General features: G+C 50.5%; 2 protein-coding genes across 5 annotated transcripts; both read left to right on the top strand.

Annotated features, from left to right (window-relative positions):
• The first annotated feature begins 292 nt into the window (after window positions 1-292).
• Window positions 293-15,270, top strand: LOC308610262 (BCL-6 corepressor-like). Of its 4 annotated transcripts, XR_014014491.1 has the most exons (7): window positions 293-1,016; window positions 1,674-1,727; window positions 2,194-2,380; window positions 7,998-8,225; window positions 9,470-9,651; window positions 9,981-10,235; window positions 15,114-15,270. XR_014014491.1 is itself a non-coding variant. In XM_081259460.1 (6 exons), the coding sequence occupies exons 1-6, from the start codon at window positions 543-545 to the stop codon at window positions 9,999-10,001; spliced, it is 1,146 nt and encodes a 381-aa protein (XP_081115586.1). In that variant the 5' UTR covers window positions 293-542; the 3' UTR covers window positions 10,002-10,266. The 4 variants fall into 4 exon arrangements, 1 of the variants encoding a protein (XP_081115586.1); XR_014014492.1 differs by lacking the exon at window positions 1,674-1,727; XR_014014493.1 differs by lacking the exons at window positions 9,981-10,235; window positions 15,114-15,270 and adding an exon at window positions 8,663-8,889 and having other exon boundaries at window positions 9,470-9,555.
• A 565-nt stretch (window positions 15,271-15,835) lies between these two features.
• LOC308610260 (uncharacterized protein) lies at window positions 15,836-19,497 on the top strand (the record flags this gene model as incomplete). Its single annotated transcript, XM_081259459.1, has 6 exons — window positions 15,836-15,952; window positions 16,288-16,576; window positions 17,012-17,086; window positions 17,254-17,409; window positions 18,835-18,958; window positions 19,389-19,497. 6 exons carry the CDS (start codon window positions 15,836-15,838, stop codon window positions 19,495-19,497), a joined length of 870 nt encoding a protein of 289 aa, XP_081115585.1.
• Window positions 19,498-23,400: the final 3,903 nt, after the last annotated feature.

Raw genomic sequence — 23,400 nt, forward strand, 5'->3', positions numbered from 1 at the left:
AGTCTTATATCTTGCATTCAGTTGAGTAGCTTTTCGCTACTTCTCTAAGTTCCATCTGGCTGCTAGGGTCCCATGAGATCCTTTGGCCACCTAGAAGATTTAGTGTATCAAGAGGATTCCTGTAGGATTCTGGAGTCCCTTCCCGAGGTGATGCCCCTTCTGTTGAGAATCAGGACGTGACTCTTACCTGTCTACTTGCCCTCCTTCACTTACCCTGTCATGTATAACCTTGCAACCAAGTGATGAGTAAAGACAACGATCATAGAGCTCTCTCAGGTTAATATTGCCACGGCTACATTCCCACTTGGTGCAATGTTAAGATTTGGACATTTGGAAATGTGAGATCCTTTCCCAAATCTTTGGCTCACTCATTCTGTTATTCTCACCCCTTAAAAGGATGCAACCCATTTCCAGGATCATGATTTCCCTTTTTTTTTTTTTTTCATGTTTTTTTAAAGCTAATATTGTGTGTCCTTACATTATGGGCCACCTTGGATCCTTTATGGAAACATGTGAACATATATTAAAAATAAAAAAGTAAAATGTGGCCACACCGGGATTTCATTGCCCTGAGAGAGGAGTTGGGGCGCATCAGTGACTTCCACAAAGCCTATACTTTCAAACAGGCTCCGGGCCAGCCAGTTTCCGGCTTAAGCAAGGAGAATGTTCCAGTGGTAACCAACAAGGAGAACCTGGCGACGCCGGTCTCGACTCCATTCCTGGAGCCAACCCTGGGGAGCGACGGCTCTGCGGTCACTTTCGGGAAAACCCAAGAGGATCCCCAATCATTTTGCCTGGGCAGTGCCCCACCGAGTGTGGACGTCACCCCCACCTACACCAAAGACGGAGCTGACGAGGCAGGATCAACCGATGGCAAAGTTCTGAAACCGAAGCCATCTAAGCTGGCAAAGAGAATCGCAAACTCCGCTGGTTACGTGGGCGACCAGTTCAAGTGTGTCGCTACCGGACTGTACGCAGACTCCAGTCAGCTCAGCCAGGAGCAGCGGGCATTGCAGGTGAGCCCCCCCGCCACCCGAATTTCAGGAGCCTGACCAGTTGTCAGGTTTTTTTAATGTGTGAAGAGGAGGGGGCCGGGGGTATGATAGGGCAGGACACTGGGCTGATTTGGTTAATGAAGCTTAGGATAATTTAAATGTTTGAAATGTGTCCAGTAAGGGGACGTAAGTGGATACTTTAAGTTATTTTGTAGATTTTAAGCGAACTCCACTCGAATGCCGATAACGGAAGTTTTAATTATTGCGAAGGATGTCTAAAAGACTGCATGACATTGACCTATCAATCACTTTGATTTCTCTGCCGTTACTGTACGTTAACAAATATACCTAAAAGCGCTGCTTAGAATGCCTTACGTGATACTTGGTGGAGGTGTGTAGCGGCCGCATGTCTCTGAGATTCGTGCAATTTTTTTTTTCCACCAAAAAAACAAACAAAAAAACCCCAAAAAAAACCTTGCTTAAAGGGATAGAGTATGTATTTAACTTGCTAGTGAATGATAGATGTTGTATAGGAATTTCCTTAAGATGTTTTACTTTTAATTAAAAGACAAATAAAGCCAAATTGTTTTGCAATGTTAAGAAAAAAATTGGTTTATGCTTATAAAAATGGATGAAGTTATCTAAATGATCCATTGAGTGCCCATTTTAATTACATAGATGGAAGGATTACAAGAGGACAGTATTTTATGTCTACCTGCTGCTTACTGTGAGGTCAGTTCTTCAAATTTTTATTACTAGAATCTTACATAAACCTTTTGAGTTAAATTTCATTTCCAAATATACAAAGGGAAGTTTGTGGGCCATGGTCGTCTTTATTCATTGTGCATTTGTTTTCTTTTGTGCTTTTGTTTTGCTTTCTTTGCGTTGTGTTTTTGTTTTGTTTTATTTACCTTCGAAAGAGAATGTCTGTCTCTATGCCACAGTGTATGTATGGCTATACATACACACCACATATATCTCTACATACATACGGCTTTACGAATAAAGAGTGTGTGACTAGTTACACATAGACACTCTTACATTTTTATCGTTCAATTTTAAAATATCTCAGTTGTATCATAAATTGTGGTTGGTTTTGGGCAAACTTTTGTTTGAAGATACTTTCCTTTAAGGTAAGGGCAGTGAAATAGCTTTGGTGGTAAGGTGTGTCTTTTTTCCATCTCCGTTCTCTTTGTAGCGTGCAGTGATGCGCTTCTCAGAGTTGGAGATGAAAGAGCGAGAAGGTGGCCACCCCACGACCAAAGACTCCGAGGTGCGCAAATTCAGCCCCGCTGACTGGGAAAGGCTGAAAGGAAGTCAGGACAAAAAGCCAAAGTCGGTCGCCCTGGAGGAGGCCATTGCCAACCAGAACGACAGTGAGAGATGTAAGTGAACCCAGGCGGCTCGCGTGTGGTACCACGTCGGTGGGAACGGGGCGGTTCCGCTCCCAGTGCCGAGGGAGGTGAGAGGAAACAATACGCTTCCGACGGCCCAGCGTCGGGGTGCTGGCTGTTCGAGAACGGGCTGCTCTGGCCACCCTTCCCAGCTGTGGATTGCAAGGCTGGGTGTCCTTCTGAGCGTTGCGGCATCCAGGAGTGAAGCACCTATGAAGTGTTGTTTCCTGGCACGCATCTCCTTTGTCCGGAGAAATGCTCGTCCTGTAGTTAGTAATAGTCTGATAGAGCAGAGCAGAGGAATGGCAGTGCAAGACCTCCAGCGTCGCAGGTACGCGTTCTGTTTTGTAGCAGGTACGGATCCGGGTTTTGGGTAGCAGTGGAATGACACTTGCAGCCAGAGCCAGACCCTCCAGGGTGACAGTCTCCTGTGGGAGGGAGTGGAGACTACTCGGATTCTCCCTCCAAAGGCAGAGGTTTCGTTAAAATGCGATGAGGGCTGACGAAGGCACCAGAAGGATGAGCATAATTGTTTTCTGAGGCAGGCTCTGCAGTCATTAGGCGTTGACAACGCGCTCCAAGGGCGTGGGGTAGACGAGGGCGTTCTTCCTACCCGACGGGGTGTATTCTGTTTTGGAGGCAAAATGGAGAGAAAGCTCGTGTTGGCCTCGAGTCGCACTCTGCGGTCCCATCAGCTGCTCCCCCACTGGGGTTGACTTCGGGCTTTGCCCTCGAGACTCCCTGGGCTAATGAGATGTGTTGGCAGCCAGTGGAGGTCTTTCTCCCGCTTTCTTCAGTGTGCGTGCTTGTGGCCTGCAGCCTGCTCCGGACCCCGGAAACCTCACCGGTGATGCTGAGTGAGGGCACCTAGGTGAACGTCGAGGACAGGGTGGGCGTGACATCCTCCTGAGACGGGACAGTCGGGGGTGGTGGGCACGTTTGGGAGGTCCAGGCCCTTGGACCCAGTCGTAGGGTCGGCGTTCACCTGCACGCTTAGGTCGTGGGTGCCTGATGCAGTTCGGGAAAATTGTGGTCAGCAACAGCGTGTGCTTCTCTCTGCTGCTTGGAGCACTGCCCTCCCCCAGCTCCTCTTTGGGGTCAGACAAAGGCCTGTGGCCAGGGGTCTGGGTAAGCCACACCGGGACCGGTTTGTCCTACGTGGCTCCCGTAGACGGGGATTTCTGTGGCTAGTCAGTGGCGGCCTTACCCGAGGGATGGGGCTCTTGATGTGCCTGGAGTAGACGGTTCCGAGCTCCTCCCCCTCGGGACTGGAATGAAACACGGAGGGTCCAGGCCACCCCGGAGTAAAGCAGCAAGAAGGCCTCCCTCCTTGCCTGTGCTCACAGCTGACACGCAGCCCTTACCCTCCTGAGTGGCCTCATGACTCAGCCCCTGGGGAAGTTTCTCAGAGAGAGGTGATAAAAGTGGGCAAGGCCAAGTTCACGGGGATGCGCTTTTCTGAGGAGGGGATCTGCCTGTTCTGGGTGGACGGTGAGGGAGGCTGGAGGAAGGGAGCGGGCAGTTAACCGGCCTCGCGTCTTCTCGCCCTTCTCTCCAGCAACGTGGCCAAACCCAGGGTGGCCGCTGCCCTTCACGTCTCAGTGGCCTCACCCGCCCTTCTTCCCAGAGACGTTTGTGTGCGTCCTTCCCAGTCGTTCCTGCTGAGCGTGGAGACGAGAACTCGGTGTGGCTGATGGGGAGCAGGGCCTGAGCCCCAGATGATTCTGAAAGCCCCCTCCCCCCACCGCCTGCCTCCAATCTCAGACCGACCGACGGGTCTCTTCCTGGAGCACCCGGGACATGGCCCAGTGAGCCATGAATCGCCACCATGGGAGGGCAGGAGAAGGGTTGGGGAAGGTGAGGGGCTCCGTTTGAAAGGTTGGGGCAACGGAGGTGGGTTCCCCATCCACCCTCTGTCTTGTAGAGACGTGGGGTTTGTAAATAGCTGGTCAGGAAAGGTCACCTGAAGGGGCCACTGTTCTTATTGCGGCCTCCACATCCAAGGCACAGCAGGTGTTCATTCCATTCAGCTGGAAATGAATGGGCCTTCTTGTTCTTGGGCCATCATGTCTTGAACTGATATGGGCTCAGGTCCTGCTCATGGGTGTCGGTGTGGCCGAGAGCCGAGCTGTGAGCACATGGGAGCTGGGGCGGGGATTTGGGGCGGGCAGGGGTCACAAAGAGGGTCCAGGACGCCTTCAAGATGCCTTCCCCCTTCTGAGGCAGCCCCTACCCATGGAGGGACCAGGAGCTTCCAAGGTGGTGGGTGCTGTTTGCGTGGACCTGGTTGTCCTGGTGTGGGTGCATCTTGTTGCTAGGGGCTTGTTTAAAAAAGGAATTGGGCTTCCCTGGTGGCGCAGTGGTTGAGAGTCCGCCTGCCGATGCAGGGGACACGGGTTCGTGCCCCTATCCCGGAAGATCCCACATGCCGCGCAGCGGCTGGGCCCGCGAGCCATGCCGCGGAGCCTGTGTGTCCGGAGCCTGTGCTCCGCAACGGGAGAGGCCACAGCAATGAGAGGCCCGCGTACAGAAAAAAAAAAAAAAAAAAAAAAAAAAAAAAAAAAAAAAATAAAAAAGGAATTAACTTGAAAACACAGTGGCCGAGATACTCATTTATTCTTTATGATCACATGGGTGGCTGAGTGACATTTTTATTTTGGAAGTTCACCAAATGAGTTTGGAGGTTCCTCAGACTTGGAAGTTCATCACTAGGAACCCTCAGTGGCATTTGAAGATGGGGCGGGGCCAGGAGGCATTGGTCCCTTCCTTCTCAAACTTGGAGTAACCATCTCCCTTGCCAACCACTTGGCTGGGACAGGCCTAGGACCTGCTCAGTGGCAGTGCCTGGCCAGGAGCTGGAGGAAGCCTCAGTCAAGGGGCTTCATGAAACTTCTTTGTTCAGGGAACTTCTCTTCCAGCTGAGCACCTGCACGTTTGTCAACTACTTTGGAACAGAGATCCCCTGCACTCCTTCTGTAGCGGGTGTAACTTTTAACAAGGTTAGCCCTGACTGGAGGTGCTATTATAGTTAAGCTACAGAGAAGGGGATTTTAATCCTGGGGAGCCTTCCAGCAACTCAGAACCCTCTCACCTTGTTTAGGCCTCACTGGGCATGGCTCAACCGTGGTGAGGGTGCTTTGCTGCCACAGTGACTTGTAAATGTTGCTGTGGTGATTGCTTCTGTGAGGTGATGCTATGGTACAACCATAATGAATTTGGGATATATGTGCTGTGAGTCATAGGACCATGCTGCAGGGACCACGTTCACATCTTGCTTAGACTGGGTGACCAAGGGCACATGGCTTCCCACTTTTAGAAGGGCCAAAAGTAGCAATGATGGCAAAGCCTGATGGTTAGGATCCCCGTGTGTCTATTTATCTCCCCATCTCCTTTGCCCTCGAGGGTAGTCCTCCTGTGGGTCGTGGTTAGAACAGTCTTTGAGAAGCTCCAAGTGACACGGAGCCTCTATCCTATAGCTGGTGGCCATGGGTCTCTTGGGCAGTCGGGGTGGGTGTCCTTCAGGGTTATTACTGGCCTGGGTAAGGTCACACGAGCGTAAGGTCTTGGGGGGCCTTATCTGAGGGGAATTGAGATCTTTGCCCTAAAAGGCTCCGGGGTTGGGGGAAGGGTGGATGGACCTAGTTTGGAAGAAGAAACTTTCAAATTGGACATGGGGGTTCTTAAGGTAGCCCTTCCATTCCTCCGTGGATCCCCTCCCACGGAGCTTTTAGGGAAGGCTGATTGGACCAGAGAAGTCCGGTGGTGTGACCAGCAGGGCTCACCTCTTAAAATTTCCTACATTTCAGGCCTGAGGTTCAGGCTGGTCTGAAAGTCTTGGCATCTTTTGGTTAAAGGGATTTTCCAGCCTTTCTCTGTGCTGAGCCCGGCCCGTGATGATGAAGCCCACCCTGGAGGGAGGCTAGCGGTAACATTCCCACTTTACAAGTGAAGGGGGCCGAGTTGAAAAGCGGCGCCATTCCTGCCCGAGTGTTTAAGAGGGTCACAGAGCAGCTGGAGTGAGAGTTGCAGCACGCCGTCTTCACCAGGCCTGCGGTAGTCTGGGCTGCATCACCCGTAAGCACAGGCCAGGAGTTTGGGGTTTCTCCTGCTGCCATGACAGGAGACCCTCGCGTTTGGGGTGATTCCACCATTCCGGCAAGAGTAGATGGGGACCTGTCCCACCTTGGGATACCCTCGGAGAAAAGCTAAGTGTGTTCCACCATTGAGAACACAGGTCAGGCTAGCCCAGGCCAGGGTGAGGTTCATCCCCACAACTGACTGCCATTAAATGCTGGGAATGCCCCCCAAGAGAGGCTGATCAGGGGACCAGCCGGCTGGGCAGAAGTGGGAGTGATACTTGAAGTGGTCTAGGGAGAGGAGGAGGAATGCAAGCAGCATGTGAGGGTTGTGTCCATGATTTCATCTAGAAAAACGGGCTGTGGGAGCTTAGCTCAGGTGTTAACGAAATACCAAACTCATACACCCACCCCCACCCCCGGCCGGTGATGGACACAGGGTCATCTTCGGGGAACTCTTTAACAGCACAGTGATCATTATGGAATTATTTGTGTGTTAGAAACAATGTGACTGGCAAAGCAGTTGAACTGTTTCTTTGGCTAGAGCAAAAGTGAGGAGTGATGTTAGGCTGGAGTGATTGGAGGAAAAGCCCCAAGTGGATGCTAGATTGAGCAGAGGGGGCAGGAGCAGCACAGGCGGAGCTGGGGTGTGAGCCGTTCAGCCCTGCCCGCCGCCCCCCACCCCCCATGAAGGGGGTTGGAGTCTTGTCTTTGAAATGTCCTTAGATGCTTGTTGCCTGGGAAGGAAGGCCTGGAGACCTGCCAGGTGGGTGACTGGTGTCACTGAGGGCCTTCTTCCTAGACAGGAAATAGGAGCAGCCCCTCGATGGCAGTGAAATGCTTTTCCCCCCACGGGTGTGGAAAGAGGACAGACGGACTTGTAGCAATCTGGTTGAGTTCTTTGAAATTGCCCTTGACCCTTGTGTGTGCACCGGGAAGCCTTTCCTTTCCCTTGGCCAGGCTCCTCTTCCCTTGGTCTCCCCAGCTGCCCAGCCTCCCACCATTCTTTCCCTATCCTTTTTCTTCCCCCTCGCCCCTGCTGACCCAAGTGAACATTGGTGCTATGTCTGTGTAGATGGCAGTTGGGGGCTATTTGGTCTCTTGATGACATCAGCCTTTTTTGTTTACTAGCAGCTGTTTCCATAGTAATTTGTAGCTCCGCCCTGATGGGTTGGATCTTACTGTGAGGTCACTCACCCCCCTTGAAGAGTAAGCCACCTTGGAGAGTTAAGCAGTCAGGGAGTTATCTCACATGCCTACAGAGGGCTGGTGTAGATGCCTCACCTTGACCCTTGAAGGATGGATTGTGAGTGGGCTACGCGCCTCATTTTCTGCTTTCTTTGCTGGTTGTGTTCAGCTGTCCTTCCTTTGGGACGTCTTTCTGAGGGTTTTGTGCTTCCAGCGTGTGAGGCCCCTGGTCTCCAAAGGTGGGGGGGGTGGTCTGTTGGTAGCAGATTGCCTTGGGCATGGGGGTCCTGCCTGCTCCTGGTGACCTTTGTTCCCTCCTTTCCGGGTTGTCTCCCCTCCCCTAGGGGAGTGTTATGATGGAAGCAAACCTGACCCCTTCAAAGCCCCAGAAGACAGTGATCTTCCTGAGGACATGGACACGGAGCCCCCCAGAGAGTCCCCGGACGCGTCACGCAGCCCCACCCTCCGGCTGAACAGAAAGCGCAAGGTGTCTGGCGATAGGAACCACACTGAGACCACTGTGCTCCCAGAGGACTCTCTGCTGAAAGCCAAGCGGAGACGGGTCTCCAAAGGTGAGCTCGGTTTCGCTTCGGGCCCGCAGGGCACCCTACGGAAGTCCTGGGGCGGAGCAGTGGAAAGTTCCAGTCCCACCCTGGAGCCCTGGGGGGAGCCACTCACACCTCCCCACCCCCCACCCCCCACCCCCCCAAAGCCAGGTGCCGGGGCTGGAGCCCAAAGGTGGCCAAAGGCAAATAGGCCCCCTCCCGAGACTTGGTGACAAGTTCCAGCCAACACAGTGACCACACCCCTCCCCTCCCCCACCCGTTAGTGATGTGTAAGACAGTTTGTTTCCCCCCCGGCCCGCCCCGGGGGGCTTCTTCATTAATTTGTAGTTGTTTCTCCATTAGCGGACTGGTCTGAGAGGGAAATGACAAACAGTTCCTCTAACCACTTAGAAGAGCCACATTATAGTGAGCTGAGCAACCTGAGGTGTGCATTGAATTAACAGGGCTCCATCCCAGAAAGCAGCGCCGCTTGCTGCACCTTAGAGAACGGCGGGAGCAGAGAGCAAACCTGGCCGGTAGGGCAGGAAGGAAGTGACCCAGGCGGTTCAGCCTGCGGTCACCCCCCAGGGCAATAGCATCTCCGAAGAGAAACCTGGCAGGAAAAGGGCAGAGGCCAAAAGCAACAGAAGCTGGTTGGAGGAGTCCCTTAAATGCAGTGACAATGAACAGGGTACGCACGGGGCGGGGGGCGCTCCTGGAGGGTGGATCACCCGCCCTCTGTGGGAAACGGCCCTGGAGGGGACCTGAGCGCCATCCAAGTTGACAAGAGTAGCGTGTGGCGAGCGGGAGTTTTCTTCATGAGGTCCTTTCAGCCTGCACACTTCCTTATGGAATGGACAGTGAGACGGGAGCGCGACTTCCTGGGCTGCTCCTCATCACCCAGCCCGCGGCTGGGCAGGAAGGGAAGTCTTGGGTGAGCCCGGGCGCTTGTCAGTGCCCTCATTCCAGCCTCAGGCTGTCCCCAGTCGCCCTGTCCCGAGCCCCCAGGCCCCCCACGGGTGGGGACGGGAGCGCACGAAGGGCTGGCTTCTGCCCTCTCTTGCGGCCCTTTGAAGCGACTTGCCATTTGGCGTGTCGTGGGTTAGCCTAATTGCCGGTTGAATGTGGGATAATTAAAATATTAGTGCTTTGAAAACATAATCGGTATATCTTTAAAAACTGAAGCTGCTCCAACGATCCGTGCTCACAATGGGCTTTTGTTTCCTCACCGGCTACAACTGTGTGACGCCCGCTTCTTCTCCCCCTGACAGATGTGCTGTGCGTGGACGAAGAAATGGATTGGCAGCCTTCGCCCCCGCCGCAGAAATACACCGACAACAGCGAGAAACCATCCGGGAAGCGACCGTGCAAAACCAAGCATTTGATCCCTCAGGAGCCCAGGCGGGGCTTGCCGCTGCCAGGGGACTCCTACGTGGACAACGCGGACGGCAAGGTACCTCTTGCCCCTGGCTCTCCCCCGCCCCCGGGCCTGCGCAGGCACGTCCCGCCTGCCTACTTCTCTGCTTCTGGGGACAAAGCTTTCCTTTCCCTGAACCCCTCCCCCCAGAACGTCACTGCCCCTTCCTAGGGGACCTGTCTCCTGGGTGGTGGTGAGGTTTCCAGCCAGTAAAAATGCACCCCCTGCCCCCCGCCCCGCCTCCCCCAGACAGAGAGGAGGAAAAGTGCTTTCCTCCACTCAGGTTTGTACCTCAGGGAGGAGGCGAACCAGGCGGGCGGTGGAAGGACAGCCTGAAATGTGTGCGCTGCCTGGTTTCGTGATAGGTGACCGTCCGGAGATTTTGAAAGCAGCCTGAGCCCAGTTCCGACTATGATCTTTCGCCGGCCAAGCAGGACCAGAAGCCCTTGGACCGTTTGCAGCAATTGTTACCAACTTCCCAGGCCTCGCAGCTGACGTGCTCAAGCTCCCCTCCAGAGACCACCCAGTCCCGCCCGATGCCCCCGGAAGCGCGGAGACTTATTGTCAATAAGAACGTGGGCGAAACCCTCCTACAGCAGGCCTCCCGGCTTGGCTACGAGGTGAGCATGCTTGTGGGTGCCCCGGATCAGGATCCGCCGGCTGCTGCTCCTTGGGTGGGGGACACACTGGCTGGGGATGGGGGGCGGGTCTCAGAGCCCAGGCCCCTCCACGTGGCGGGCTGGGCTGGGTGTTCCAGCAGGGTGTTTGTGTTGGCCCCGCTCACACTGCGGGCTCTTTGGTGGCTTGTTCAGTCGTGGTGTGAAAAGAAAGGCAGGCCTCTCTGATGTTCCGTTCCCGTTCAGGCAGGTAGGCTGCTTCGGCCAGTCCGGCTCACTTATCTCTGATATAAAATCTGACCTAACCCAGGGCTTGGCGACCAGGGGAATTTTAATGAGCCCTTTTGGATTTTGAATAGCAAGAAGGAGAGTAGTTATTAGCTCTAATAACTTGTGCTGTCTGGGGCAGAGTGATGCCCCTGTGGGGTAGCGGGTGGGAAGTGTCTGTGCAGAGTAGGGGTGGGAGTGGGGCAGACCTGAGCCGTCTCTTTCTGAGAGGGCACGGGAGCCGAGGGCTGCTGGGCGGGGAGCAGGGGTTGAGCCTTGCACAAAACTCCCTGTCCACACTGCTGTATCCCAACCCAGCACGGCTGTTGACAGTGATAGCCTCTATTGCTAGAGCAACATAGAAAGATAGCTGATGTCTGCCTAAGCCCGTGTGATCTGTAGTAACTCCTTTCACCCTTTTAACATCTTCACTTGGGAGTAACGAGTACTAGCCCACTCTCGGATGAGGAAACGGAGCCTCAGAGGGGTTGGCTGATACCTGTACAGGTAGCAATCCAGCAGTGCTCCACAGCCCACCACGTTCCTCAGCAAGACGGGCTCACACTGGAATTGCCCTTTTTACAGTTCAAAACCTCTGTGAGACACATGACTGTCTCTGCCCTGTGCAGTTCCCCCACCATACTTGTCAGGAGCAATCGGGATGTAATAGCCCACAGGGCAAAGGCATTTTTCTGTGCTGGCATCAGCCCTCTGGGAGTTGAACGGTGACAGTAAAAGGCGGTTCAGCAGGCTGAGCGTGGAGGTGTGGCTGAGCACTGGGGTGGCAGGACCCAGGCTGGCCCGCAGCCCTGGCGCCCACACCCTCAGCCAGCTCTGTGCCCCCGTCCCCCGTCGTGTCCCCCCACCCCGGTCCATAGCGCCGTGAGCCCTTCGAAGTGTGCCTGCCTTGGCCCTAAGGCATGACTGGGGGTGGGAAGTTGGAAGCACTAGGGCTCTGCTTAGTTTGGGGGTGTTTTTTGTTGTTGTTGTGGGTTGAATGTGCTGTTGTTTATATCTCCGCGTCTCTTGGAGACCTCTCCATTAGCTAGAGAGCACTTTCTGGTAGTTGGTGCAGTTACTTGCAGGTGAAGTCCAAGGAGCACCCAGTTGGTTTCCCAGGAGCTGAGAGCGGGCGCCTAGGAGGACAGAGCAGATGTTGCACAAAGTGCTGAGCTAGACCCCCCGTGGTTGAGAAGATCGTCTCCTTGCTTCCAGCAAACGCTGGAGGTGGGGGGGAGACCCCTCACCCCAACTTTTGGGTTAGGGTTGAGAAAGTAGACTCCCGCTTCCAGCAAGTGCTGGAGATGGGGGGCGGGGTGCTGCTGCACCGGCCCTGGAGGGCGGGGCTCCGAGCCCCACCTGTGAACTCGGCATCATTTCCAGCAGCCTCCCTTTGGGACCAGAGACGTCAAAAGACCCTCGTTGGTCCTCTAAGACAGTTTCCATTTTGGTTTGGTGGCTCTGAGGCCTGGACCAAGGGGCACTTGATCCATACTGTTTTAGGCTACCTGGCCTTTGATTGCACAGGAAGCCTTGGGAATGTTTACACTCGGATTTGTTTTTTTCTTCAAATGTAAATTTCAATATGTAGATTACACAGATCACCAGTGTTGATGCTGAACATTGTGACAAGTAGATGAACGCTTTCAACGTTGAACCCAACTTTCTGGGACTTCTCTGGGCAGAATTTTAAATGTTGGGATGATGGCCCAGTTGGGAGATGTGTCAGCTTAAACCTTTTAAAATGGAAGGAGAGTTTGCTTAACCAGAGAAGGGTGTGGTTTGGGAGGGTTTTCCTGAAGTTTTGTCTTCAGCATTCTTGGTTATTTTCTTCTGCTTAGCCAAAGATACCATGTGCAGTATAAAGGCTGTCTGAGCTTTATGTCATGATAATCTGGTTCTGGAAGTTTAGAAACAACACACTCTGGCTTCAGATCCGCGTTAAACAGATCACTTGCGTGGCCAAAGACCTCAAACCTTTCCCTCCTGGGAAAAAGGCTTCTATTTCTTAGGCTAAAACGCCAGTGTGCAACCACATGCTTGTGCCTTTAGCGGTGATGGTTAAATTTTCTATGAATTGAATAAGTCATGCTTTTTAAAAAGTTAATGAGGCATTTAATTAACTAGCAACGTTGGGCTTATGGCCTTTATGGTTACATTTTGCGGGTAATGGCATTCGGCTTATAGCCGCTGGACAGAGAGCTGTCCGACAAAAGCAGTTTGACTTTGCTTGGGAATGGCTGGGCTGCCCTTCAGACACTCCCGTTTATTTCTAGCGGAGAAAATAAACCAAGGAATGTGTTGCGTCGACAGACTCGCCCCGCCTCTTCACCTTTCAGTTAGAGAAAGTGTTGGTGGCGACGGTTGCCATCCATTTAGAGGCCATCACCCTCGTAGCTAGGAGAGTGTAGTTAGCCCACTTGACCCCCAACGGAGAAGGCCTGTGGGATGCTCGTCACAGCTGGATTGCATCCCTCTAACTGGGGCCCTCTTGGGCCTTTTGAATCTTCCCAGCTGACCAGGTACCAAAGACCTGAGTTATAGGTCTAGTACTTCATGTTAATTGAACTTGGGGTTTAATATCTCTGGGCCTCAGTTTCCAAGTGTTGAATGAGGATAGTACTACCTTCCTTTCCTGCTATCTCCTGGGTTCCTGTGGGTGACAGAAGACGTCCTCATCTGGGGAAATGAGACGCACCGTGTAAATAGTGGGATCAACGTGGTTGAGTTAGGACAGTCCGTGGCAAAAAGTCTGACCTGGCCCTGGGGCTACTGCTGCCTTTGCTGCCATCTTCCAGGAGAAGAGAGTTGACTTACCCATCGGCTTGGACGGCCTTTCATTTCTAGGTACCCTTGAATCCGCCCTAGTAATGACGAAGGTTTCCAGGTGAAGGCCATGATTGTCACAGCAAATAAACCCTGGGTTGAGTAAATTGATCTGTGCACAGCAGTTGGTGGCGTTCAGAACTGATCCCAGAGCCACGTGACAGGGCCTCTCCCTGGCTGGGGCACACAACTCATTAGCTTGCAGCCGTCCACTCAAGTCTGGCTAGTGAGGGCCTGCTAAAAGAGCAGCAGCTTCATGCGGTGTCCTGGATACTAGGGCTCGGGGCAGGTGGCCTGGGAGCCCAGAGGATTGTGGGCTTTCTGGCAGGTTGGGATGTAAACGGAGAAACGCATTCGTGGGCGTGCCTTTTCTCTTCCTCCTCTTGTTTTGGAAGGGAGCTGCTGCAGTGACCTGAAGTAACGGGGCACCGATGGCCAGGTTTACCAGCATGCCCCATTAGGTTCACGTGGTAAGCAAATGGAACATTCTAGTTCGCTCCCAAGTGAGCGGTCACCTTTGATTGGCGTGTCCTCCAAAGGGCATAAAAGGTTTTACAGAACCCATCTCGCACTTATGGGCGGCTAGAATGACCCCCGTTTTAGGTTTAACAGATGAGTTACCTGAGAGATGTCACAAGGAGGCCTGTTCTGACCCCATCCCATCCCCCCTTACCCAGCAGACCATGTGCTGGGCCACATGCACGTTCTGCCTACTCCCAGCTCTCAGAACCTGACAGCTCTCTGCTGGGCACGACTTACCCAGTATAAACAGTATAACGTGTTTTCTGGTGGCAAATGCTTTCGATGTGTCTGAAAACTTTCTTAAGGTAATAAAACATGGAATAAATTCCTGCTCTGCTTACTGGGAGTGGTTCATATTAATATTTTAACAAGCCAAAGAAATAAGGTTAATAACAGTGATTCTAATGCACAGTGTTGACACAGAACATCTCCGGGCGGGTGGGGGGCGGTGAACGTTTTATTTGATTCTTGAAATGTGGAGGTTGAAGCCTGTGGTGTATCAGGTCCCTGTCATTAACTTGAGTAAATATGAAAATATTAGACTGATTCTGCCCCGAGAGGGTGGAGTGAGGCAAAATAGAGGGTGGGGTTATTGGAGGCATTTTGTGTCATTCCTCGAGGATGGAGGGAGAGAGCTTCTCTTTAACTCTACTTACCATACAGACAAGAGCATCTGAGGCCCAGGTTCTGATTTGGGGTCTTAACAGGGGGCGCGAGGATGTAGCTGACCTGGGTGTCCCTGCTTCTCTAAGCTGGGGAATGTTCTCCGGCTGATTTAAGCTCTCTTTAAGTGTTGGTCATCCATACTTTTATCTAAACTTGTGTTATCGTTCACTGCCACCGACTGAACAGACCCATCAAGTGAGAATGGTCTGTGCTTGGCAATGTGTCATCTAAGATGTTAGCAGCCGTGACACCTCTGTACTGGTCACGTCGGCCCCTGGGCTGAGGGCTTTCATCGCTATCCGAATGCATCCTCTCAGCAGCCCTGTGGAAGCTTGGAAGTTCAAGGGTAACTTGCCCATGGCCAGGCCACTGGTGCAGCAGAGCCTTAGACAACACTGTCTGTATCTCCAAGCCCTTCTCACGCACTCTCGCCCCCCACCAGGCTGCCTGCCGCCTGCCCGCGCCATGGTGGGCTTTTGGTCCCAAGGATGTATGCCTTTGAAAGTGGGCACCGCCAAGCTATGGGGAGGTCACCCTTACAAGGTTCACTGTATGGTGGTCTGATGGTATTTCCTCTCCTCTCCTCTCCTCTCTCTGTAGGAAGGGGTCTTGTACTGCCTGGAGAACAAGATTTGTGATGTGAACCACCGCGACAACACGGGTTACTGTGCCCTGCACGAGGCTTGTGCAAGAGGTTGGCTCAACATCGTACGACACCTCCTTGAATATGGCGCCGATGTCAACTGCAGTGCCCAGGATGGAACCGGGTCAGTGGCGGTCTTGCTCTTGGCCTGGCCCTGCTGGGGCATAGGCAGTGGTTCTCAGGGTGTGCGGGGAACCCCAGAAGGAAAGGTGGAGAGTGAGTGTCATGTAAGCACACTGATGGCGGAGTCCTCTAGAATGGAATCGGACAGATCTTTCTGGCAAATTTACATAGAACTTTAAAACTCTGTGACGCTCTTATGGACAGAAGTCCCTGAAAACATTGAGCCTGCATGAATAATCAGGGGTGTTCTCTTTTAAGACCCTGGACTCTTCACCAGCGTCTGTTGAATCACAATCTTGAACGTATATGTGAGTTGAAAGTTCCAGGAGTTCAGACAGGTCCGGTGGCACCTGGCTTGATAGGACCTGCCGTGTCCACCCACATCCCCGGGCCTGGCCCCCACCCTGTCCTTGACCTCGGTTTACTGGCCAGAGGCCCAGGTCTGCGTCAGCCCAAGCGTCTTCCCGGTTGTACCTGGGACGCCACCACGAGGCAGGGCACCGGGGCTTTCCTGACGGTCATGAAATCAGCAGAACCGTGAGGTGTTTGGTGGTTCATGGCGTCCACAGAGCATCCTTTCTGGATGGGGCTGCGGCCAGTGTTCCCGACCCCAGCGGACACGGGCAGGAGGACTCTGTGCCCTCCTGAGGACTCGCCCTGCCTGTCGACTGCTGCTGGGCGAGAGGGTTGATCACTCATCTCCACGTTGGTTTCAGGAGAGGTTCCACTTTGCCCCTAGTTTCTTCTACAAACTGCACTTTTGGGGTTTTGTTTGTAATGGTGTAACAATGGCTTCTCGTATCTGCTTCTGTGATGCTGGGGTTCTTCCCCCCACCCCGCCGTACGTTACCTTCTTACAGTCTGTCACTATTTAAGTTCATTGGAAACGTTTTCATCGTGGCCTGAGTTCCTCCTTGGGCCATGCATTAAGAGAGATTTGCATTGAAGAATTAGGCCTGAGATGGTCCCTTCACCTGCCCCGTAAAGGGTTATGTGTTGAAATAACAGAGTAATTTGTCGCAGCGACCGTACGCTCACCTCCTCGGTGAAATAGCGCGCCTACGAGGCTTGGCCGCACACGCTCGATGTTGCCCCGTGTCCTTAGAAGCAAGCGTCGCGTGCACAGGTGTAACCCCCCGCACCTCTCCTAGGCCTCTCCACGATGCTGTCAAGAATGATCATCTCGAAATTGTCCGCTTGCTCCTCTCCTACGGTGCTGATCCTACCCTGGCTACGTACTCAGGTAGAACCATCAAGAAAGTGAACCACAGCGAACGTCTGGAGAAGTTCTTAACAGGTACGGCAGAGGTTAAGACACGGTCTTGTTCAAGCATCTAGACGGTGACTTCACAGCCTTTCACCTGGGTTCCCCCTACCCCCACCCCCCGTTTACTCTAAGTGACCCTTTACTGGGAAAAGCGGCCCAACGTTAGTCTGTCAAAGAAGAGATCCATAGTTTGAGTTTTGCAAGGTGGGGGGCTGGAAAACTCTTAGCTAGCCAGGCTAGCTTTTGTTTGGCAGGCTGGGGCGGTGAGGCGGGCAGTCCCTCAGGAGGGCGGGTGGACGCGTGGGGAGGTTTCAGTCAGATACCTGGAGGCGTGTGCAGTGGGACTTGTCAGGAGGTGACACCAGCCCCAGCGTGAGATGTTCCCGAACTCCAGCGGCATTTGCCTCTTACCAGCAGGCGTTACCTTGTTTCTCTCTCTCTCTCTCTGTCCCCCTCTCTCTCCAGACTGTTTAAATAACCTGCAGGCTCCTGACAACGTAACCCCGGTTGCTCTTCGGAGTTCTCTGGCAGCTGTGTGTGGTGAGCAGCCTTGTTCGTTTCAGTTGGGCTTGTGGGGGTGGGGGTGGGGGTGGTGCTGTGAGCAGGGCTTGCTTGGGAAAGAATTTTTCCAGGGTCCTTTTGGAGAACAGCTGGAATCTTGCTCCAGCTTACTGACCTCTCTCTTGTTTGCGCCCCCCACCGGTTAGAACCAGATGATGAAAGTGGTTACGGTGTTTTAGCAAATCCCCCAGGACCGGAGGACCAGGATGACAGCAACGAGGCCTATGGTGACCTATTGGAATTTGAATTTTTCGAAGGCCCCATTTGCCGTGTTATAACGTCCAGGTGTCCGTCGCTCAGGGGTGAGCGTGGCCAGCGTGTGGTCGAGAGCCAGCCCAGCTGCTCTGTGGGGTGGCAGGAGTTAGAAATCCCCTTCAGCAGATGAGGGTGGATGGGTTGGGGGGTGAGTGAATTCCTCACCAAGTGTCCACCGACCTCACATAATGCAGTGGAACTTTTCCAGAAAAGTTTTGGGGGTGGGAGGGCTCCCCAGCCAACTGCCCTCATTGGAACACACCCCTAGAGCCCAAAGGACACGGGAGTCAGTGACTGCAATTGCACAGTTTCAGTCACTAAACTCTTGGGGAAGGGATCCTCCCCAAACGGCTACCATAGGGGCCTTCCAAGGCGCGTGAGGTCCATGGGACGATACTTATGTGTACCCTCTTCTCGTATAAGATTAGAGAAAGCCGTATGTGGCACCTGGGATCTTATGTGTCTTCAGATTTGCTTAGATCGAGTCTTGTCCCCGCGGTCGGGCCACTGTGCCCCACGACCAACCCTTCGGAGTGAACACATCAGGAGACCTTGCTCTGCTGTGTGTTGACCCCGGTGCTTAAGGAGAAGCATCCTCCTTGGACTCTGAGGCTGGGAACGTGTCTGCCTTTGTGGTGACATTCTATTCGGGATAGAGATGATAAAGCGTGGCAGGGTATCAGGAAGGATTGTACCACCTCCCTTCTCGAAAAAGCCTCACTCCCGGCAGCATTGAAGGGCGGGTTGGAGGTGTGGGAAAGGAAAGGAAAGCCAGGTGACCTCGAGTGTTTCTCATGCTCTCTCTGTGAGGGCTGGAGGAGAGGAGAGGTCAAAGAGGTGTTTGCCATCTCCCTTGGGTTGGCATACAGACTGGTTTTCCCCAGTGACTAGAACGGGGTGCACTTACTTGGAGAGGGGTGACCTGAGTTGTGGCCAGAGCCAAGGCAGCACTGGGGTGGCCTGCAACGAGGCTCGTTCAGGGGCGCTGCTCCTGCTTTTGTCTAAGTAGGCTGATCCGCCCTAGGTGGTCTCTTAACACATGCACATGAGTCCAGAGTTCCTGCGCTAGAAGTAGATCTTCCGGGCTTCCCTGGTGGCACAGTGGTTAAGAATGCGCCTGCCAGTTCAGGGGACACAGGTTCGAGCCCTTGTCCGGGAAGATCCCACATGCCACGGAGCAACTAAGCCCGTGCGCCACAGCTACTGAGCCTGCGCTCTAGAGCCCGCGAGCCACAACTAGAGAAAGCCCGTGCGCAGCAACAGGCCCAACGCAGCCAAAAATAAATAAATAAATAAAATTTAAAAAGAAAAAGAAGAAGTAGATCTTCTAAGGACAGTGAGAAGTGGGGTGGGGGTGGGGTAATCAAAGGGGAAGTAGCAGGCCCTGTCACCGCCAGGAGACGGGTAGTTCATAGTTGGGAGCGCCTCTAATTTTGCCGGAAACTCAAACCACTGTCCTTTCTCTGGTGTAGGCCTCGTAACTGGCTGTTGCTCTCAGACCTGCTCAAGAAACTGCAAATGTCCTCCTGCATATTCCGCTGCAATTTCCCAAATGTGGAAATTGTCACCATCGCGGAGGCCGAGTTCTACCGGCAAGTATCAGCAAGTCTCTTATTCTCTTGCCCCAAAGACCTGGAGTCCTTTAATGCGGAAAGTAAGGAGCTCTTAGATCTGGTGGAGTTCACGAACGAGCTTCAGACTCTGCTGGGCTCATCCGTGGAGTGGATCCTCCCCAGAGACCTGGACTCAGACGACGACTGGTGAGCTCGCCGGGGCCCGCCGTGTACAGTGTGTCATGGTGTTAATCCTCGTGCATATGTGTCATCATACGACTATTTCTGTAAAGAAAGGACACTATGAGACACGACTCCAGTCGGAAGGACTTGAAACATGTTTTTTTCTTTTTAAAATTTTAAGTCAGTTTTTATGAAGTTGTTAATAAAGTTTCTTTACTTTTCAATGTACACGTGCTTTGGAATATGTTTGTTTTTACTCGGAACAATTGTTTCTTTTCTTTTTTAAGGAGAAAAAAAAAAGGAAAAGGAGCTCCACACTTTGACTTAATTTCATACAAAGCTCCGACGACAGAGGCCATAACTGTTGAGAGTTGCTTTTGGGGCAAATTAAATCAGTAAAATTTTAAACTCTTCCTCCATATTAAAGGGATTGAGTAAATTGGCCACTTTGGTGCACCTGTGACCTGCAAATTGTCCAATTGGAGATGGAGGTTTAGAAAGTGAGTTTCAGTCTTGTTTAAGTCTCTTCCCATCAGACTGGTCTCGTGATTTCCTACACACCATGACTGTCTACCTTTTCCTGTCTACCTTTTGTTGGTGTTGTTCAGGCCTGGATTGTCTCCTGTACCTGCTCAAACCTTGGTCCATTCTCATTTGTGCCATGGAAGTTTGTCATGCTGGATACTGTCAGAATTAATCTTACTTAAGTTTGTGTTAAGCCACAAACCACATGTTTTGTATATTTTCTGTTTTCTCTGTTTGTTTATATTTTTATGGTTTCTCTTCAAGAAATAGGAAGGGAAATAGCAAGATGAGCAAAGAAGTCATCATTCTCTTTCAATTGTTAGAACATCTATCTGCAATCATAATTATGCTGCACTGTGGTATGTGTTAAAATAGTAAATACATGTAACGTCCCATAGGAGCTGCAAACTCAGTGGTGTTGGTGAGGGTGTGTCATGGAAGTAATCACAAAGCAGGTGACTCTTGATTAGGGTCCTGAAAGATTAGTGTGCCCTCTCTGTGTCCAGTAGTGGTCTGGAGGGGTCAGGAAGCCTGCCTTTCACTTTGAGGGAACAGAGGGTTTGAGGTCCTCTCTCTTCTATTGCTCTAGTACACTGCAGAGCAGCTAATAAAATACCGGGTTTATAGTTGACATTTGAATCGCTGATTGATCATTAAGATTGGGATGTATCTTTGGAAATGAAAATAGGAAGAATCGTATGCTTTTTCTTTTTTTTCTTTTTTTTCCTATATCTGAAAAGGTATGTACTACTTTGCTGAGTGGTTGGGGATGAAGTTTGCAGTATTCAGTGTATTCAGTTTTAGTACCTAAATAGAATTAAACTGTTGCTGTAAACTGGAATAGCACTTTGTTACTGACAAGTTTTAGAATGCATCTGTTCGTCAATTACCTGTTTGGGAAGATTGTAGTTAATGATTTTGAGAATGTGGCTATAAACCTCCAATTGACTCAAGAAAAGCAAATAAGTCAAGATTGACAAATGTATAGGCTCTTCATCTTATTGTGTGTGGGTTTTTTTTTTTTTTTTCCTTTTAGTTACTTGTCAGGGTATAAAGAATTCTATCACACTTAAGACAAGTTAAGTAAACTTCACGGGGTGTATTCTGACATGGCATGGAGCAAATCACATGGCCTAGATCTTAAAGGTGATTTTATGTTTAAACTTTCATGAAAACATATGTGATTGAAATACATTAATATATTGATACAGAGGGCAGTTAATTTTTGTCTTTTTGTGTGTGTGTGTGTGTGGTACTGTTGTGGCCTCTCCCGTTGCGGAGCACAGGCTCTGGACGCACAGGCTCAGCGGCCATGGCTCACGGTCCTAGCCGCTCCGCGGCATGTGGGATCTTCCCGGACCGGGGCACGAACCCATGTCCCCTGCATTGGCAGGCGGACTCTCAAGCACTGCGCCACCAGGGAAGCCCTAATTTTTGTCTTTTGATACATGTGAGCGCAGCTTTCATTTTGCTGAAAGAATATGACCAGTTTTCAGTTTGGGATTCTACCATTTAGTAAAGATAGTCCACTTAATTTTAGAAATAAGAGACTTAATATATAATACCTAATAATACTTTTATGTATGTTTTTTTACTGAAAACATTTATTGTAATACTGTGAAGAAACTATGCCATTCTAGTCTTCAAGACTTAAATGAATCAAGTGTTTATTAGCTGTTGTAGTTTTTAAACTAATAAAAGTCAGTACATCAGCAATTTGTAAATACAGTTTTTAAAATAATGCCTTAACAACTTTACAGTGGTTATAATGACTGTATTTAGGCCTAAAGTTAGTTAATAATTTGACATGAAGGCTTTTTAATAGTTTGATGGTGCAGATCAGGGATAGGTAAACCCTGGCTGGTGGGCCAGATCCAGCCCGTCGCCTGGCTTTGTAAAGGAAGTTTTTCTGGAACATAGTCGCACCCATTGTTTCCATGGTAGTTATGGCTACTTTCACCCTACACCAGTGGGGCAGGGTAGTTGCAACAGAAACTGTATAGCCCACAAATCTGGAAATGTTTAAATTTCGATTTTAAAAATTGAAAAATTCTTTGAGCCTATACAGGGCAAGTCCATTGACCCCTGAAGTAGAAAACAGTCAGGAACTTGGGTGCGGAAGCCAAATGGCCTAGGTTCAAATTCCCTTTCTCCCATTTCATAGCTAGTGACCATGGGCAAATCACTTAACCTCTATGCCTCATTATGAGGTTTAAATGCACTTATTTGTATAAATAGTGCCTGGCACATACTAAGCACTGTGTAAGTGATTGCTGTTGTTTCTGCTTGGAGCTTTAATAAGTTATTGTTAATAGAAAAATGACACTAATGATTTTCCTTTTAGAGTAACAAAGGCACTTTGAGTCTTTTACTTTTTTAGGAATGTAATAAGACTTTTTTCATTTACAGTCAGTGTTCCCTGTTACCAAAGTTTACTTTATGAATATAAAGAATTGAATGTCTTCAAGACAGTACTTTTGCTTAAATGTCAAACCATTATTTTCCCAAGGCACATCAAACTGGCTCTGCATAGTCCAGGCCTCTAAAGCTTGTGTGCATACCTTAGGTAGCATGTGAGATACATTTTGTAAATATAGTTTTTTAAATAATGCTTGAGACTTCCCTGGCGGTCCAGCAGTTAACACTATGTGCTCCCAATGTAGGGGGCTTGGGTTCGATCCCTGCTCAAGGAACTAGATCCCACGTGCCTGCCATAACTAAGAGCCCACATGCCACAACTAAAAGATCAGGCATGCTGCACCTAAAGACCCGGCACAGCCAAACAAACAAACAAATAAATAAATAAATCTTTATAAAAAATAAGTAAACTAAAATAATGCCTTAGGAGTTAGGAAAAGAAAATATTAGAACATTTTTACCTTTGTATTATTTTAAAAAATCTGTGTAGTTTATCATGTACATAAATTATATGTATGGAACTTTGTGTATATAATTTGTTAATAAATAAGATGCATATTAAAAAGTTTTCTTATGGTTTGCCCAGTCAGGTGTTTGGAGGCCATTGGAGGACAGGATGATGAAATATAGGGCCTCAGCAAAGATAGACTTTAGAACCAATTCCCTGACTTAGAAGATAAGGAAAATAATTCATAGACTGTAATTGAGTTGTCCAACTTTACATAAGTGTTCAGCAACAGGAAATCCAGTGGCTAGAATCTAATCACTGACCGAGCAGAGTCTGGGTCACTGGACTCGTAAACCAGAAGTGACTGTTGAATTTCTCAGGTTGATGCTCCTAGCATATATGCTTGATATGTGTGTGTGTAAATCTCTGACATAATAAGCCATACTCAGGCACACCCTGTTTCCTTATTCAAGCATCTTAATTTCATCCCATTAAATCTTTGAAGTATCAGACTACCAGAAGGCATGAAGAAACCTGGGCTGAGAGTCTTCATTCCAGGAGGCCTGATCTTGACTGCATGGCTGGTTTGAGGCGCATCACTCTGAACTGCAACACGCTCATTGGTGACCTGGGTGCAAGTGCTTTGGCAGAATCTCTTAGGATTTATGGCTTAGAGGTAAATTCTAAAATCGAAAATATTGAATTTTTAATATGAAACATGCTTAGCTTTTGGCATGATACTATTGTGATAGGATTTTTTAAAGCCTCATTTTACTGATAGCTTTTATTTTGCTTTTAAACTTTCTCTAAGAGTTGCATATATCCCTTATAGAAAATACAGAGTAACAAGAGAACAATTACCTATAATTTTAATACCCAGATATAATCACTGTTCATTTTGGTGTATATAC

Source organism: Mesoplodon bidens (genome assembly GCF_964165515.1).
Source record: "Mesoplodon bidens genome assembly, contig: HAP1_SCAFFOLD_270, whole genome shotgun sequence".
In the NCBI taxonomy this organism is placed as follows: domain Eukaryota; kingdom Metazoa; phylum Chordata; class Mammalia; order Artiodactyla; family Ziphiidae; genus Mesoplodon; species Mesoplodon bidens.

What these genes read in the sequence shown, in the direction of transcription:
- LOC308610262 (XM_081259460.1), top strand. Translation starts at nt 543, where the DNA reads ATGTGGCCACACCGGGATTTCATTGCCCTGAGAGAGGAGTTGGGGCGC. An exon ending in CCAGAACGACAGTGAGAGAT is followed by an intron (nt 2,381 to 7,997) that starts GTAAGTGAACCC and finishes CCCCTCCCCTAG; the next exon opens with GGGAGTGTTATGATGGAAGC. An exon ending in TGGACAACGCGGACGGCAAG is followed by an intron (nt 9,652 to 9,980) that starts GTACCTCTTGCC and finishes GTTTCGTGATAG; the next exon opens with GTGACCGTCCGGAGATTTTG.